The sequence below is a fragment of the Wyeomyia smithii genome, chromosome 3 (assembly GCF_029784165.1).
Source record: "Wyeomyia smithii strain HCP4-BCI-WySm-NY-G18 chromosome 3, ASM2978416v1, whole genome shotgun sequence".
NCBI lineage: Eukaryota > Metazoa > Arthropoda > Insecta > Diptera > Culicidae > Wyeomyia > Wyeomyia smithii.
The window spans coordinates 29,041,551-29,060,744 of NC_073696.1; the positions used below are offsets into that span (position 1 = coordinate 29,041,551).

General features: G+C 38.3%; 1 protein-coding gene across 18 annotated transcripts in view; it reads right to left on the bottom strand.

The window, feature by feature from the left end:
• The window catches only part of LOC129729905 (voltage-dependent L-type calcium channel subunit beta-1), a 468,159-nt gene that overhangs the window by 122,922 nt on the left and 326,043 nt on the right, over nt 1-19,194 (bottom strand). Inside the window, exon 1 of one of the 18 annotated variants that reach the window (XM_055688808.1) lies at nt 11,454-12,372. The exons of 16 other annotated variants lie outside the window; for them this stretch is intronic. In XM_055688808.1, coding sequence (XP_055544783.1) covers nt 11,454-11,531 — 78 coding nt within the window. In that variant the 5' untranslated portion in view covers nt 11,532-12,372. Of the gene's footprint in view, nt 1-11,453; nt 12,373-19,194 lie in introns of those variants that run through there. One more of the 18 variants, XM_055688812.1, reaches the window with a different exon arrangement.

Sequence of the window (19,194 nt, forward strand, 5' to 3'; positions counted from 1 at the left end):
ATCATCTCGATTACGTGAATATCCATATTGAGTATTATTCGGTTATGATGATGATGATGATGATGATGATGATGGTCCCGCCTCTTACCCCTACAAAGATTTGAGGTAGACGATTTATCTATTAGATAATTAGTTATTACTTCAATTAAACCAGAAAGCGAAAAAAAACGGACTGGTTTTGTCAATACAGATATAAAATCCTCCATAATATGCTCCATAATGCTTAAACGGCAGTATTACTGAATAAAAAAAATTTAAACACAAATTTCTAAGCCGTTCTACGACCAAGATTACCAAGTTCTATTTATTTTACTTCTTTCAATCAATTGAACATTATTCACATCTGAATTAAGCCAACACCCAATCTAGCCCACAGCTAAATTTCTACAGTCCCAACAAGGCCATTCCCGCCGAACTCAGCAAGCAAAGCACAGTGAACCGTGAACTTAACATGAGCCTCATGAGGATGTCCCCACCTAGGGAAGTCTAGAAAATTTCCAACCCGAAATAGTAGGAGGGTGGTATCCAAGACACGACCGCATAGTTGACGTAGGACTACAATAGTTTTATATTTCCCTTTGAGGCTCTGTTTGATTCGAGCTCGTTTTATTTTTGGCACGGTTCGATTTTGGCACACATGTGCCAAAACGAGCGATTATATCTAATCACATTTCTTGGTTTTCTCGATTATTTCAACCAATTTATGCTCAACATCCTCCAAAAGAAGGGTATTTTGGTTCTTTATGTTGCCGAATCGGATGACCGGAATCAGTAAAACGATTCCTGGAATGTGACCGAAACATGTACAGATAATATAATGATCATTATCTAAGCAGTTCTAAATCCTTAATTACTCTGGTAGTAATATCAAGTATCTAGGTCGTCAGCTCTAATTCATAAAGCTACATCTCAAACGACTTGGAACTAAAACTAGTTCTTTGGTGGAAATATCTATGAAAAAAAGTCATGAAAAGAGAACCGTTCAATTTTGGCAATAGGAAAATTCTGCCGTGTAGTTTTTGGCAAAATCGAACGGGGTCTGTATTTTGATTATTTATCTGCAGCACTCTATTTTAGAAGAAAAAATATTCTCTTTAACATTGATGAATACCATTCATTCTAATACAGTCAGATCTCTTCAATACGCTAAAAGGCAAGCTTCTATACAAACCTAAATTGAGTACGATTTAGTAGAAATTAAACAATATTCATTTGTCTTGTGAACGATGGCTCACTCTCCGATCACCAAGCGGCAAAGATGTCACATAATAAAATTTTCCTGCAGTTACAAGTTCGTGGAAAAAACAACGATAAAGAATTACAGTTTTTAAACTAAAATGTATATTCACAGAAAGTTTAAAATGGACATGAGAAAAACAGAGTGACACACTATACAATGAATCCAATTCATATACCCTGCTATCTGCCTCTACCGACACGTACAAATTTTCGTTGTCCCCGGTGGCGCAGCGTATTTCGCGAAACCCGAATAATCATATTTGATTCTGACATTTGCTACTATACGAAAAAAGAAGAGGGAGAAGACAATTCGATTGTGTACCAGTTCGAAAAACTACACCTACAGGTTAAACCAACACGCCTCAATATGCGTCGACAGCAGCAATGTAGTCTTCACTTGACTTGGCTGCACACAAATGAACATCGAGTTCTACTGCACTGATAGACGACGAGTGACCAGCGCTCTATTCATACATTGCTCGGTGCAGTACTGTTGCCTGTGCCATCATGTTCTCCTTTAAGACATCAGTTTAAATAACATTCTAATAGCAGAACGTAAAACTGTCTGATAGTAGAGGTTGTTAGGAACTTTCCGAAAAAGCTTCACCTTCAAGACATCAAAATAGTCTAGGCTCATGGAAGCGAACATTAGTTGACCTATTGGGACAGGGAGATTCTGTCAAATTTTTTTTGCCCCTGCTATACAGGATATCACAGCAGGCAGTTCTGCCGCTCATAGCAAGTCCGTCCCATTCGCGTTTTGGTGCTGATGAGAAAACAGCAATTAAAAATCGTAACGTTTTAGGTGAAATTTTGCACTTAAATGCTTTTTCAATCAAGACCATCAACAGAATTTAGTACTGCAATGACAATCTAACTATTTTGCATCATAAAACTAGCATAAACACCGAAATTTGATTAAAATTTGTTGAAAATCATAAGCTGGGACTCACATGCGATTACTTTTACGGTGCGTAGCCAGAATGATAGCAAGTCAGTCCCATAGCCAGCTACGACCGGTGATGAAAAACAAACTACTGCAAATCGATGGCGGTGCTGAAGCTTGCGTTTGGAATGAATCCATTGCTGGTTAATTCATAAATGACCTTCTCTCGTGCTCCATTAAACAAGATTTTTGTGAGAAGCATAACATAATGTACCAACTGCGCGACTCAAAATAAAATTAGATTTTGTTTTTACATTTGATACTACTGATAAATTCAAAATCAGTTTAGGTGTAGAAACATGCTCTAAATTTTCCTGGGAGCGGTCACACGTTCGTGACGGACAGCTTCCACGTAGCAGTGGAAGCAAATATGAAAGAACACCTATAGCTTAGGAAAATGTTTGCTCCGTTAAAAAACAGCTAAGTAGCGTACCGAAGTATTTGATATGACTGACAAATTCTTCAAAACGAAATTCACGACAATAATTGAACAATTCTTACCCACGTCTTTACATGAAATACGGATAAAATACGAAAAGTAATAGTTACTGAAGAATGCTTTAACTAACAATACAGTGACACACCTAAACCGTTCACTGTCAACAAACAACAGCTGAATGAAGCTACTGGTGAAAACTTTGTCTTGAAGAAAACATTGTACTATCAGCTAGAGCCATACGATGTAGAACACGTAAAATTCAATCAAACCTCCTATCGAATATCACTTGGTACATCCAATTCTAAACCTGAAGACCATAAGTTGTGGTAAATATCACATTTTTCATAATCATCATTGGCTGTGAGGTTGAATTTCGAAGATTTTCTAAATGGGACCGACTTGCAATCACTTTTGCTATGGGACAAACCGACTTGCTATTTTTTTCATAGTTCCTCAGAACGAAGCATTCAAAAATAATTGTTTTATCGAAAGTAGATACAAAAAGGAATTGATTCCATAAATAAACTCAAAATTGATAAAAATGCAATTGGGACGGACTTGCCATGAGCGGCAGAGTTGATGTCTACTCATGAAGTCTGTGCCAGGAGTGCTCGCATGTGATTGGTACATTGTTCGAGAAAATTCGACCTTGAACTTTTATGAAATTTTCACTGTTTAACAATAAAATGATAATGATAACTGAGGAGTCACTAAGTTGTCCATCATTTTATCAATCCAACGACATATTGATTATTGTAATCCATCATGTGGTTACATCAGTATTACCGTTTGAAATCTTTCATTCCAAAGTTACACCTTGGTTCTAGTTTCCGCAGAATGTATCTCGATATAGTGCGGTTAGACGTAGTGCTACGTCAAAAGTCCTAGAACAGCTAGGAATTTCAACGTCCAAAGACAATCAAAAGTGTCATAATTTTCCCGAGTAATCCGACGTATGTCCAGAACTACTTAAAAGTTTATTGTGTCACAAAACTCAATTTTCATAACATACATCAGCATAATACATCTGTATGTATGTAAATAAAAAAAAACCTTTATTTTTCAAAATGTCATATATTAATTTAAGAAAGGTAGTCAACTATATCTGTGTAACGCGCGCGATTCTCAAACCTTTGTAGACTCCTCACTTATTTTTTTTTTACTACTACATTAAATACAAAATCCATCATTAACATCGGGACGAACGTAATAGTTTTTACAATGCTTAAATAAATACTAAAAAGCTATTACAGCAAAAGTCCACATAAAATCATCCGTTATAAAAACTTCGTCAATTTAGTGCGTGAATTGTAAAACATTTCTGTTTAGCTGCCTAAAAAACAGCTTTGACGTGTGAAATACATTGTCTCTTGAACTCCAGTAGCTTTGCTGCACGTTTGACCTGTGTAGGCATCGAATTGAACACTTTAATTCCTTTAAAAATAATGAATTCTGCGAAGCTCCAAAAATAAAATTTGGTGTTCTAATTTCTGTCGCGTTTCTAGTATTGTATCTATGAATATCCCTTCCTCTCACAATTCGATCACATAAATATCGAGGCAGCAATCCGTTTACTATTTTAAAAATGAACACCAACGTCATGAACACAATTCGCTGCTTCACAGATAACCATTGCAAGGCATCCAACATCAAGGCCGAGGAAGTGAATCTACTACATCTCAAAATTAACCGCATAACTTTATTCTGCAAACGCAAAACGTTATTTTCAACTGTTTCCTAGAAGTTGCCATTTAGCAATTTCAAATGGCGCCTGAGGTCAATTGTTAGCTCCTTGCATCATTCTGGTTCCAGAGATACTCATATTGGATAGTATTTGTTTATTTTAGGCTGTTTTTCACAAACCGGTAGTAGCCATCTTGGAAATGGTATTTAAGATAATTTCTGGCCTCTGAGCGTCATTCGGGTTTAAGAAACACCCATATTGGGTGTTATTCGATTATTTTCATCTGTTTCCCAGAAACCTGAAGACGCCAACCTAGAATCCAAAATGGGGTCTGTGGTCGATTTCAGCTGCTGTGTATCATTCTAGATCCGGAGGGAGATACTCATCTTAGACGGAAATCGGCCATTTTTGGCTGTTTTCCAGAAACCAGAAGTAGCCATCCTGCAATTCATAATGGTGTCTGAGGTCAATTTTTAGCTTCTTGCAACATTCTGGCTCCGGAGATACTCATATTGGGTGGTATTTGGTCACTTTGGGCTGTTTTTAAGAAACCGAAAGTCGTCATTTTGGACCTTAAAATTGCCTGTGAAATCAAGTTCTGTCATCTGGGCGTAATTCTGGTTCCGAAAACATTCATATTGAATGGTATTTGGTCATTTCCGGCTGTTTGCCAGACACCGGAAGACACCAGCTTAAAATTCAAGATTGTGTCTGTGATCAGTTTTTAGCTTCTGTCAATCTTTAATGGGAATCGTCCATTTCAGGCCGTTTTCCAGAAACCGGAAGTTGCCATCTTACATTTCAAAATGTTATCTGAAGTCGATTTGTGGCTCCAGTGCATCATTACGGTTCCGGTAATACCCATATTGGGTAGTATTTGGTCGTTTGCCGCTGTTTTTCAGAAACCGGAAGTTTGGATTTCATGATTTTGACTCCATTTTGGATTTCATGATGGCATTTGACGACAATTTCGATCGATTTTAGCTCCTGTGTATCATTTTAAATCCGGATATTATTATATTGGGTGGAAATAGGCCATTTTCGGCTGTAACCTAAAACCGGAAGTCGCCATCTTACAATCCAAAATTTTGCCTGAGGTCGATTATGGAACAAATTAATTACCAATAAAAACATTCACCTGCCAAATATGGTTCCATTTAGTTGATTAGTTCGCAAGATGTGCAGAAATTTGTGTTTCATTTCCGCTTCCAGAAAAAAGAGGGGCGTCCAACTATTATGGACATATTTGTTACCCCTTAAAACATCCACATGCCAAATTCGGTTTCATTTGCTTGGTTTGTTCTTGAGTTGTGCTGAAATTTATGTCTCATTTGTATGGGACCCCTCCCTTCTAGGAGTGGGAGGGGTCTCAAACTATCATAGGAACCTTTATCGGCATTTAAAACCCCTACATACAAATTTTCACGTCGATCGGTTCGGTAGTTTTTGAGCCTATATGGGTCAGACAGACAGACAGACAGACCGGACTGCATTTTTATAAGTATAGATTACAACATCCATGTTTTAGAACCAAAAGAGTGAATATACATTTATTGGATTGAAGCGTTCATGTAAATCTATTTTCACAAATAATAAAATTGAAAGAGAAAGGCTGGGTCTGACCGCTAGGTAGATTAATTTAGGTTTTTTCATTGGGGTTAAGTAGGGTAAAACGGCCGTTGAAAATGATATGTCCAAAAACGTCCAAATTCTAAATAATTCCTGCTAGACGTGATGGATTTTTCTAAAAATTTGTGGTATTATTCTACATTAAAAGTACTTCAAAACGCATGGTAACAATATAGGGTAAAGGGGTAAATTGACGAAAAAAACGCATTTTTCTTTTAAAAAATTGTCAATTTTCAGGGTCATACTCTTTACAACATCGCTAAAAAAAATATATGAATATGGCGTTTTGTAGAGCAACTCAAGAGCTTTGATGTCATGTATAAGCCAAGTGTGCCAAATGGGGTAAAACGGCCCTAGAAGGTTTTTTTTAGGAAAAACTGTCAAAACTGTGTTATCAAAGTTAGCAAAGGGGGTGGCAAAAAATAAATAACACCGAGACGAAAAAAAGAAAAATTTCTACGATCAAAGTTTGTGTGCAAATTATAACAATTGTAACTTGCACTCAAATAAATGTTGAAAAATAACACTTTATTATTATTTTTTTTTATTTCGCTTGCCAATTAACGACACTCTCGTTGCCACTGGACTTGTTTGTTGCTAAATTATGCATTTATGCTGTCGGAAAACCAATAAAATGAACAAAACGGTTTGAGCTTTTTTTTTCTTCCCCTTCCAATATTCAAGATTTTTGAAGGGGGGAGGGGGTGACATAAAATGAAAATTAAATTTGTAACGGCCAAAATACTTAGGATAGGAGCGGGGGCCTAGTGTGGTTGGTAACGTCTCCGCCAACTACGCTCGACGCCTGGGTTCGAATTCCACCGCCGACATAGGTGTCGAAGGTTGTGAGGTGGCGTGATCCACTCACAACCAACCCCACTGGTCTAGATTCAATCCTAGCCGACACCGGGAGATTTTCTGAGGCGAAAAATCTCTGGGATCACGCCTTCCATCGCATGAGGAAGTAAAGCCGTTGGCGCCGGTCCGTTAATAAACGGGTCGTGAGTTAGGGTCCTGGGTGTGGAGTCGTCTTCCTGGGCGTCGGTGATTGGCCACAACAGTGGCGGAACTAGGCCGACGGAAAATAAGCGAGAATAAAAAAAAAAAATACTTAGGTGCTATCTTTCCTGAGAACCAAAAAGAATCATTGAAGCACGATCTGATATTAAGCTTCTGTGATTTTTGGAGATTTACAGGGTTAAGGCGACATCAATAAATTACTTAAATTACGCTGTAGAAAGAACTTGTTTGATAAAAATGTTCGTTTTTGCAGAGTCTCTCCTGAGATTTTTTGTTACGTAACGCTGAACTCAACCACCCCCCCCCCCCCCCTCCCTTGTGTAACAGATCGTAACGCTCAAGGAGACCCCCCCGTCACCCCTATGAGCGTTACGTAATTTATGGATGCCGCCTAACACAGCACAGTGGGGCGACTCCATACAAAGGCTGGCCAAGCAAAAAAAAAACTGTCCATAAACGCGACAGAAACTTGGTATTAACATAATTTTGGGGCGCTGAACACGAATTTGGCATCGATTTTTTGTTTGGGGCCGTCCATAAAGCACGAAATCCAATTTTTATTATTTTTTGGCACTTTTTTCCTTTTTTATAGAATTATATGATCTTTGACCACAAGTAGTGCCACCGGGCGTCCTCTCCATTGAAAAAAAAAACGTTATTTATGGACGACACCTCGAACTTAACAAATTTTGCCTAAATATATGTATTTTTTATAAATAAAATAAAACAACATAAGTAATACAAACTAATTACAAATTGAAATGATGACCATCATCATCATCATCTTCCGCTGTGATCGCTAATGTGTTGCTGAAATGTTTCCAGAAAATTTGAAGTTCATTATACTTCTCAGCAGGAAAAATGTCTTTCGCTGCAATTTTCATTTCTTCTAGTGATTTTCGATGTTTCATTGTTTCATATATATGTTATCTTCCTAATCTGGTTTCTATGGTTGAAAGAGGACATTTAAATACATGTATAACACCATGAATTGATAACTATACTATACAATGAATTAGGTGGTGCCGCTGAAGTTGAAGGCTCCATAATAAAATTCAACGAATTTATGAATTTGTAAACCAAGACACTGGAATGACACAACGTTCTAAATGAATACGAAAAGATGCGAAGGGCGACGACTGTTCTTTGTTTTTTTTTCTCATAAAGCAAAATGTGTGCTTTACTTTTGTATGCATACGAGTGACAGGCAAAAGCAATCTTCAAACGGGCTATTGTTAGCCGGATTTTGATGGTATGAATTTGCTGTTAGTATTTGACACTTCAATCAGTTTAGCGAATTTCATGATCATAAATTGAGAAGGGCTGAATGTTTTTAATATTGTTTTAAATTTGCAGAAAGTGATAAAGTTTGCCATAATTAAAATTTAATAATGATTTGTTTACTGTTTTCTTGTTTAACACTTATTTTATAACTTTTCATTGATAAATTTTGTGATTTTTGCCCAAATTTATATTTTATCCTTACGGATTGAGTACCATATCATAAATTTTAATTAATGGGGTATCATGGTTATGATTAAAATTAATGCTGGATGAAATTTCAGCTTCAAAAATAAAAACTAAAAAAATCTGCTATCACTTCTTTCACTAAAGTGACAACTTGCGCAGTTTTGTGCAGCAGTGGACAGTATGCATTTGAAAGCTTACGTTTCCACCTAAATTTTAAATGTAGTCACAACCGTGGCAAACTGCGGCAACTAAACTTTTAAGCTACTTTTCTACAAAAAATCACGTTTTTTTAAATTTTTTTTAGTGTCAGGCCTACTATAACCAAATTTTACAATATCTAATGAAAAGGGTTTATTTTGCACAATATTTACAACAACTTTTCCTTTGACGTAAAAAAAATCCAAGCTATCATTGAAGCCACAGAGCGTTTCAAAGTAATGTACTTTTTTTTCAAGAAAAAGACAAAAACCGTCAGTTCGCCAGGCTTTGAAAAGTCATAAAAAATTCAGATTTTATGATATTGCGTCCAAATTTTGGATTTAGACACTTGAATGTTATAGCAACAAAGGAAAAACATTATGAAACAGCTAACGAAAAAAAAAATTTTTGGCTGATGGCCAGCGATTCCCCACTGTGCACAGGTGTGGCTCTAAAGCTCAAACTGTAAAAATGAAAGGTTATAGCTTTTTAACCATTCTTGTGAATTTTGGTGCTCCTAGTCATTAACATTTTTTCAGAGACTAAAATAAGTTTTCTTGTTAACATAACGTTGAAGCCACGAACCCAGCAAGCAATTACTATGCGACACATTGACGTAAGTTGACCCATTTCTACACTGCCAAGAGTTACCAAATTTCACAGGAATGGTTTAAAACTATGCAATTATCTCAAGCTTTATGACTTTATTTTTTTGAAAATACGTATTCAGAAGTTATTGGCAACTCAAAGTCTACCATCTCACCAACGTCCATGGGTGTGAAGCTGTTACCTGTGAAATTGTTCTTGTGTGTTACTCGTAATCTATTTATTATATATTTCTAGGGTTTTCCGCAAGAAGAGTATAGAAACCATAACTACAGTTTGTCTACTGGTACGCTTTAACTTGAAACTTTATTTATCAAATATTCGAAAGTAAATGTAAAATACACATATTCCATATACACGGCAACCCATTCGCGCCTTTCGGACAGGAGCAAAAGCATTTTTGCCAAGCGCAAACATTTTACAACAATCTGCATACCAAATACCATCGTCGGATATGATAAGTATGCGAAATACGTCCGTTTTTTTTCTGTCATGTCACAACCAAAGCCGATGACAAAACATTACTGCAGTTTGTCATTCGAAAGACGCTACGACACTGGACGAAGGATGACTAAGTTCAAATGCCGATCAATATCATACAGTTAAGAAGTCAGTTCAAATTGACTGCGAGAACTTTAAAATCGCAACCATAAAATAGCAATTGAGTTTTCCTTTTAATGACCGGTGATGGCCATCACCGCAAACTACAAAATCAACAAGGTCGTTTCGACAGCAGCCCTAGTTCGAAAGCCGAAGGACAGTAGCAGATGCTTTGTAAAACCGACCGGGTTTCTGTCGTCATCCGATTGCGCCTATAGCGCCTTGTGTACAGAGTCTGGCGCCTTATGAATGAGATGCTGCAGTAACATCTCGGACTTGAGAATTGGGTGCCAACTGGAAGCAAGAAAAAAAAAACAATCCCCTGCCCAGTTGCTGAAAGGACACAAGCAAGGCCGTAAGTAGGGCACGTCCGCCGATGTAGACTAAATGGAAACATGTATTAGCCCAGCTGGCGGTTGCCCTTTTTTTTTCTCTGCAACCACGAATGACTAGACAAAAATGTGAAGCAGAAATAATAAAAAAAATGTCAATGATATTTCTTTTATCTTTGTAACTTTACACAAAAGAAGCTCTCTTAAGCAAAAAAGCTGAAAACTTTTAGGCAGGATTTACATAATACATGATCTGTAATTTATCAGAATGAATCAACCTAGATTGGAATGAATGCACGTTTGAATGTATTACCATTATTACTTCGCAGCCCCTGGACGGAGCTCAACCATACTTGAAAAACGTGTTCTTATTATTATATGATTTCAGGGTGATCATTTCTCTCAAGAATTATTTTAAAGAATAGAACAATTATACTTTTTTGGTTTTCTGATCGTATTCAATTTCTCTTTCTAAACCACTCTAGAAACTAGTATTGACATCCAAGCAAGATCAGGTGATTAGATAGTTTTTATTAATATAAAGTTACGAATTCAAATAGAATATTGTTTGCGAAACCTACACTAGAACAGTTTACAGTTTTATATTTTTTAGTACACTTTATTCAATGTTTGTACCAACCAAATCTAGTCAACAATCAAAGTCATATATTTTCGATAACGACATGACATATTGCCCATCAGATAATAATAGCCATCTGATGTCAACAAAATAGCACCAGCGCTGACAGTTCGAGTCGCTCTTTGTTATTGTTGCATTGCGCATGTGCCCCGTATCTACAAGCAGTGTGAAAAATGTCAAAAAGAGCGTCCGTCGCACGGCGGCGGCGGAGAAAGAGAGTGAGAGCGACTTTTTGAACGGACAAATTTCATTGAACAGAACCAAAATAAATAACACGACGAAGGTGCCTTCCGATTACTTTCAATGGTAAATTTACATCCTCGTTTACTGTTACTGCGGTGCCGTTAAAACGTCAGCCCGGTATGACAGCCTGTACCTACGGTGAAAGATTTTTTCTCGGAGGAAAAACCTTTCCCGCATCAAACATGTGGGTTGACGAGACATTTACTAATTTGTTAGTGGAAGCAATGCGTTACACTTACCAGCTAACCCCCGCCTCTTCCCTCGCGAGAGCAAACAGCGCTGCTCTTTGCGTCAACAACAATACAACCCACGACGGCGTTAGCCGTGGGGGCGATTGGGGGGAAGTTGACAGATGGGGGTGTTTTAAGCGTATGTTACTGAGCGACGATAATTATACGATCACTCACCCTCCGATTCCGCATAAACGGTGGCTTGTAGGTGGTGTTGTGGCGATGATGCCGATTGTGGTTTTTGTGCTTCAACATTTTCGCTCCGTCCGGTGGGTTGTTGGTTACGTACGTGGGTGACGCTTTTCGCAGGCTAGCTAGTCTTTGTCTTCCTTACTTACACTATCAGTAATAACACTAAATTTGATTGGAAATGATATTTTCCGTAGGATTCACTTCACCGAAAAATCAGGATGCTGATTATTTTGACCGCTGCTATCTCGCCATTTTCAAAGGAAATCACTTCACACTTGTGGGCGCGTCAAAGAACATCTCAACCACTTGAAATTTTATTTATACACACTCATAATTGCAACACTTTCCGCCTCGGAATGCTTTGTGCACACAAAGTGCACGGTCATTCATCGGAGCAATCTGCAGAACTTATGACCGCCGGATCTCTTCACGCCAGCTCACTCAACCGACGCTGCCAACAGCAGCATGATGTCGAAAAATGACCAACCAACCGAAGTGCAAACTTCCCGCCAAACCATAAGATTTCCCACTGAATGATTCAATGACTCACACGGTTGATTTATTCCAACGATATTTCCTCCACGGCGATGACCTGAAACCGAACCGGATCCCGACCTTGATTTGTGGCGAACCGATCAGCACCTCCCGGCCGAAATGGCAAAAAAAGATGAGCTGCGACAGCTCGGTTGCACAGATTTTCACACTCTGACCGTCGGGGGCGACGGAGATCGCGAAAAGCAAAGTCACCACCGCGATCGCGATCACGACCGTCGTCGTCGTCGTCGTCGTCGTCGTTGCAGTGATCGATGGCAGCTGCAACCTTGACGCGATTCCGCCTCGTCGTTGCTGGAATTTTTTGGCACACTTTCGGAACCACGGATTGGATTTCCGCGCTGCGGCGACTGATCTGCCGCGACCGACACCGTTCTCGCGTTCAATGTTCACGGGTTCGCGAAGAAGGCCCAGACTGAAGTTAAAAATAAAATCTTGGCTTAAGTCTCTGATTCTGTTCTTTTGCGGTGATTTTTACTCTCGGTAGAAGCTTCTCTTCTTTTCCGATTTTCTTTTGGTATACTTTTTCCCGCGACTCGTCCCAAAGATACAACCGCCAGCGACCGGGTTTTGTTTTGTGGACCGCAAAGCAGACGGTTATCGTATCAGATCGCGGCGCTGTGCACCTAACATACGGTTGAAACTTTTGTTTATTGTTTCTCAGCTTGTTAAAGCAATATTTTTTATCAGATTTCAACCCTGTTTTTCATAGCAAAATGATCAAATAAATATCATTGTACATCACAGAGAGCAAATGAGAGCAGAGAAACTGCTGTAGTTCAGTTAAAGATAATGTCAAGACACATTCTTCCAAATTCTACTGTCTACTAAAGTTACCCGTTTTATGATATTGTTTTACTGGCGGCATTTAGGTTAGAGAAGCTGGGACTGAAAAATGGATAGAAAATACAACAAGGTATACATCCCTAGGGGTTGTAAGAAATGGTGACGTAGGACTAAATGTATATATTATATGCTGCGATAAACTGTTCATAGGCAACACTACCGTTAATATTTGATGGTCGTTATTGTATAACTAACGATGCATAAATACATGAACATTTTACACTAGTAGTAGTTGTGCAAATTCTCATAACTCTTATCTTCAAGCATTTATAGTTCTAAAAAGAACTGATTTCATAATCTTCAGCTCGAAATGTGTGCTATAGAACGCTGATGATCGCACCACCACTGGTAGCATTGAATATTTTGTTGGCCGCGCATAAAATTTGCTTTCCGCTATGCCCTCCAGTACCTGTGCCAGCAAAATATCCTGCAGCGCACGATGGTACCTGTTGCTGCCGTATGCAAAGTAAAGGTAACAATATGTTCCGCAGTGCCTGGAAGATGACTCGTATGCAGCTCTCGTTTCTCAATGTCGCGTACCTCTAACAGCTATACTCCACTCGCTATTGTGTGACAAACTAGACGAAAGCTGAATTTTCTACATGCAATCTTTTGTACCAAGTTCAGCGTAGATTTTTGCCGTTAGGGCGTGGCCACACAGCTTGGAGAAAGAGGAACAAACCAAAACACCTTCGATACTACTGAGTGATTTTCATAAGCATCACAAGAAAGTTTTTGCTTTCCCGATGCGAAAATCACTCTGGTTCTTAGGTTAACTAATTTTCGTTATTAATATTTGACTGATAACGGTGTTCGAGTGGGCACAAAGAAACAATTAAACCGTAAAATCACTCAGTTTAGCAGTGAAAACTCTTGAAATAAGGGTTATATCTTGCTGTGATAAACTATTCATAGACAAAACTACCGTTTATCTTTGGTGCGCCTTGGTCGTTATTGTAAAAATGATTATTTAGAAATAGATGAACATTTCACACTAGTAGTAGTTGTGAAAATTCTCATAACTCTTATCTTCAAATATTTATAGTTCTAAAAAGAACCGATTCCATAATCTTCAGCTCAAAATGTGTGATATAGAGAGCTGATGATCGCACCACCACCGGTAGTATTGAATATTTTGTTGGCCGCGCATAAAATTTGCTCTCCGCTGTGCCCTCCAGTAGCTGTGCCAGTCCTATTTCCTGCAGCGTACGATGGTTGCTGCCGTATGAAAAATAAAGATAACATGCTCCGCACTGCCTGGAAGTTAACTCCTATGCAGCTCTCGTTTCTCAATGTCGCGTACATCTAACAACTATACTCCACTCGCTGTTGTGTGACAAACTAAACTGAAGCTGAATTCTCTACACGCAGTCTTTTGTATCGAGTTCAGCGTAGATTTTTGCCATTAGGGCGTGCCCACACAGCTTGGAGGAAGAGGAACAAACCAAAACACTTTGTTGAGTCAAAATATGTAGGCAGTGGAAATTATTTCGTCCATGTTTTTATAATCTGTGCTCGGGAAGCAAGCCAATAACGAGGGAAATGTATGGGAAAGCTTGACCTTGGAACTTTTCACCTTTGTCACCATTAAGCAGTGAAGCACCAATGTTGAACATTATATCAAAAAATTGTTATACATTTTATCTACCCACCGATAATGACTAAGATGCATTAAGTCGTTCGCTTGCTATAATCGTTTAAAATCTGACGCAACATTTGCCAGTTTCATTCTCGATTTCACAAAGTGTAATCTAGTATAGAAAACAAAGACGTAGTCCTACGTCAAAAACGTTCGCGAGAAAAAAAAAATTCTCTGAGTTACAAACTAACAGTTGCGACTAGAATCTCCACTTTTGATTTAGCTCAGGTTAAAGCTTAGCGTTTCTTTCAATTGTAAAAGTGGTGTTAATAAACTTCATTGAGAAAAGACGCAGGTGTGTATTTTAGATCAAAGAAATAATTGAAAATATAATGAGTCAGGGGGTAGACAAAATGATTAGGACATGCAAAATTTTGTCAATTTTTAAATAGCCAGAACTTCACGAAAAATCAATCAATGTTGATGAAACCGATTTCATTTTACTGGAAAACTATTATAGTTTCCAAAAATTACTAGGGAATTTTACGAGACCAACGGACACCGGGGATAATCCGGATTTTAAGAGTGTGTGTCAAAATGTGGATTCTAGCAACGCTTAGAACTTTTTCTGACATCTTCTTTTTCTTAGGTTTATATGTTTCGAATAAACTAGAATTCATTCCGAGTTCATTGGTACCCAAAGGTTAAAAATCTGTCGAAGAACCATCAAGATATGAATTAATTAAGTATGGATGTTGTTTTTGACAGTTTTTTCTCTTGTTGCGTACTATTTTCCTTGGGCACCCTAGCAGAACTCAATGAAACTTTTTTTTGAAAATTTATCTGGACTAACATTTGAAAAGGTTTGAAGTATTTAAACCTTTTTCTTATAAATCAACATATTAAAATAATGTCGAGAAAAAGAGAATGATTGTCAATGGATAACTTCTAGAAAATTATCTGAACTTTTATATACAAATATTTAATAATAAAATTTCAGGTTCTACACTGAAAAAATATAATTGTAAAAATCAAAAAGTGATTTCAAAAATATCGGTTATTCGAGAACAAACCACAGTGCAAACTCTCGGAATGAATTCGTCCCCTTAATGCTAGAGCTAGATAACTCGAAAATTGACGTTTCGAGAAAAACGAGTTTGAAAATTTGACCTATTCTGGTGATGACGATTCAAATGCAATTATTAAACGTTCAGATTTTATGAAACGCATCCATTTCGTTTCAGGCCCGTTATAGCAACGAAAAAATCAACAAAAAACCGAATTATTTAGTTTTATTACAAAATACGCTTGTTTTTCGTTAAGATATCTAGTTTTTTAATTGATGAATAACTTTTTTTCTTGTAATCGTTTTTCAACGAGTTTTGGATATATTATAGAGCTCGACGCGATAAATATAATGGCATAATTAACTCAAAAGCGACAAATTTCGAGTTATCTAGTTCTAGCATTAAGGGGACGAATTATAGTTAATTTTAAACATATAAACCTGTAAGAAAGAACATATCAGAAAAAGTTATAAGCGTTGCAAGAATGCACATTTCGACATACACTCATAAAATTCGGAATATCTCCGGTGTCCGTTGGCAAACGTGCAAAAAAACTGTACGATCATCACGAATTCTCACATGCTCCCTGGTTTTGCGGACGACATCGATATCATCGGTATCGACCGTAGGGCCGTGGAGGAGACGTTCGTACCTTTTAAGAGGGAAGCAGCGAGATTGGGACTTGACATTAACTCTGTCAAAGTGAAGTACATGGAAGCTGGTAGGGAGCGTGGGAGTCCCCGTGGTGTTGGTGCTGAGATGGAGATAGATGGGGAACGATTTGAATTAGTTGATGAGTTCGTTTATCATGGTACGCTTGTGACATGTAACAACGATATGAGTCGTGAAGTGAAACGACGATTTGCAACTGCATACAGGGCCTTCTACGGACTACGTAACCAGCTAAGGTCCCGTAGTTTGCAAACTCGCACAAAACTAGCGCTATATAGAACGCTGATACTCCCGGTGGCCCTTAATGGACATGAAACATTAACGCTGAAGGAAGCTCGGAGTTTTTGAGCGTATTGTTCTGCGATCGATACATGGCGGTAAACTAGAAGATGGAGTGTGGCGCAGACGCATGGACTACGAGTTGTACCAGGTATACAAACATGCCGATATAGTGAAGGTAATACAGCGGGGCAGGCTGCAGTGGGCTGGACATGTAGCCAGGATGCCTGACGAGAGAGCCGCCAAAACTATCTTCAAGAAGAGGCACGATCTGCTGGTGTACGAGGAGACTGAAGACGAGACGGCTACCCAAGACAGAAGTAGCTGGAAATCTCTATTTTGTTCGGCCCTAGACTGGTGAATGATCCATTAGCCAACAAAGTAAAGTAAAGTAAAATAACACCCAATAAAGTTCAATTTCAATATTTGATTTGAATTTTTGCCTGTCGAATATTGAAAATTAAACCTGTTGTTACTAGTATAGCACGTTATATGCTTTTTGAGTATAGCACGTTATATGCTTTTTGAGTGATAGCCTGCAGGAGGATATGATAAGGTCGATAAGGAAGGAAGTAGGTTACTAAGTCTGAAGGAGAAGACAAAAAGCACTATAATACGGAGCAGGTTACTTCTCAATAAGTAGCACTGCAAAATGGTAAAAAAAACAGAAATGTGCAAACAGCAAAAGCGTTCGGACAATGCCACAAAAGATCAAACAACTACTGGTTGCAGTGGGGTCCACAAAAAAAAAAAAAAACATTTCCGCATCCGCATCCGCATCATACCATGCGGATATTGAAAAAAAATATCGCTTCATAAAATATTGCAGAAAAAATTTCCTTGGTGTATTCACTGCTCACCCAAATAACTTTTGCACTGGGGAGAGGCATGGTTATGTGAAAAAAGCAAAGTATAACACAAGGGATACTACGGATATCCGCATCCGAATCCGCGAATGCGGAACATCCGCATGAAAATTGACATCCGCATCAACATCTGCATCCGTAATCACATATCCGCATCCGCATCCGCATCTGCAGATGTCTGAAAAATCACATCCGTAACATCCCTGATCTAAAGATCAGTTGCAAATTACATCCATTATATTTCATAACGTCACCCTAAGTTCTATTCTAATGAATCATAAACTATTATAGGTACCTACTCCATAATATTGTGATCTTTTCTACGATTATACATTTATATCTTCTCTTGAGACTACATTCCTGAAAACTTTGGAGATATAAAAACAAAACTTGAGATTTTAGACGTTTTATTGACGGTGAATATTTCAAAACACAAAATATATTGCTGTCATCCGCAAAAAATCGCCGAGTTCGATCAGCTGTTGGAATGTTTGCCGAGATAAATTAAGTGTGTATAGCCTAGTTTACCCGAACTTTTGGGAATCAAAATTCAATTCTACGATGCAATGTGATGTTCTAATTAGCTTCACAATAATTCTAGGATTGAAACTCATACAAGATTCAACTTTCCTCAAACAAATTCTGAAACTCGTCGTCTGTTAGTTACAAAAAAGTTGAAGAGGTTGTTTATAAGACACGACCGCAGAGTTAGCGTAGAATACGACAGCCTGTCTTATGTCAATGTATTTCTTGGAATAGGTTTGGGAATACACTCAATTGGGGTTAATTTATTCAATGGTCTCTCTGCCCCAGATGACGTTTACCTCTATAGCCGGCACCGGTAGCGACAATGAACAACATCAGAAGCTATGTGCAGCCATGTGGTTTCACTTGCTGCCGTATTCAAAACAAGAATAAAATTGAATTGTTTTGAGGCTGTCCTTTGTTCAAATAACAATTTTCTGCATTTTACAATAGCGTAGATAATTTTACAACTGATTACTGCAAATAGTAAGACTTGAGCGAAAAATTATGAGATTCAGGCTCACTAGCACAAAAATTCTTCAGATAAACTTTGAGACTTAAATGAAGTCTTGAAAGGTTAATTGTGTTTGTTAATGCCATTTATCGACAACTGAATGATTTATTTTTTGAACATGGCAAATTTGCTATACTACTAGCCACACACGCTATGTAGCAAGCCACACACGCGCTACAGACATGAATACACGCTATAAACATACACACACGCTATACAGCTGGTCAAGCACGCTATAAAGCAAACCACGCACGCTAGCCACACACCTTATATGGCTAGTGACACACGCTATAGATATGTGCACACACCTTATATATATATATACATACGCTGGATGATGGTGGCTCCTCAAACCACCTGGCGGTGCAAGTCTCTTTCAGGTTCGGGTTTTGTATTCACCCAACGATATCTGAATTGGATTACCGCTGGTGGGGTCCAACTCAGATCGAAGGGAAGCCGAACTGAAAGAGGTAGGAACTGCAGCTAATCACCACCACCGCCGCTGTTGTCCGCTGCTGATCCGCGCTGCCTTCGCTTACTGGTGCGGCCTGTTGCTAGTAAACTGATTTGCTTGAGGAGACAGTAAGGAAGGAACAGTCTCTTATATAGCTCAAAGAGTGCATTCCCGGCTAAGTAGGTACTCCTTGCTGCCGTCCTTTTTTGGGAAAGGCAGCAAGCGTCCAATCAAAAGTCGACATTTGCGTTTCGACAATGATCAACAATTTTCAATAGTACAATAGTTCGAACAATCAGATTACAATTTTCTGCATTTGGACCGGTGCTTAAATGATTTTCCAATCGATTGCTGCAAAAATGACAGAAATCG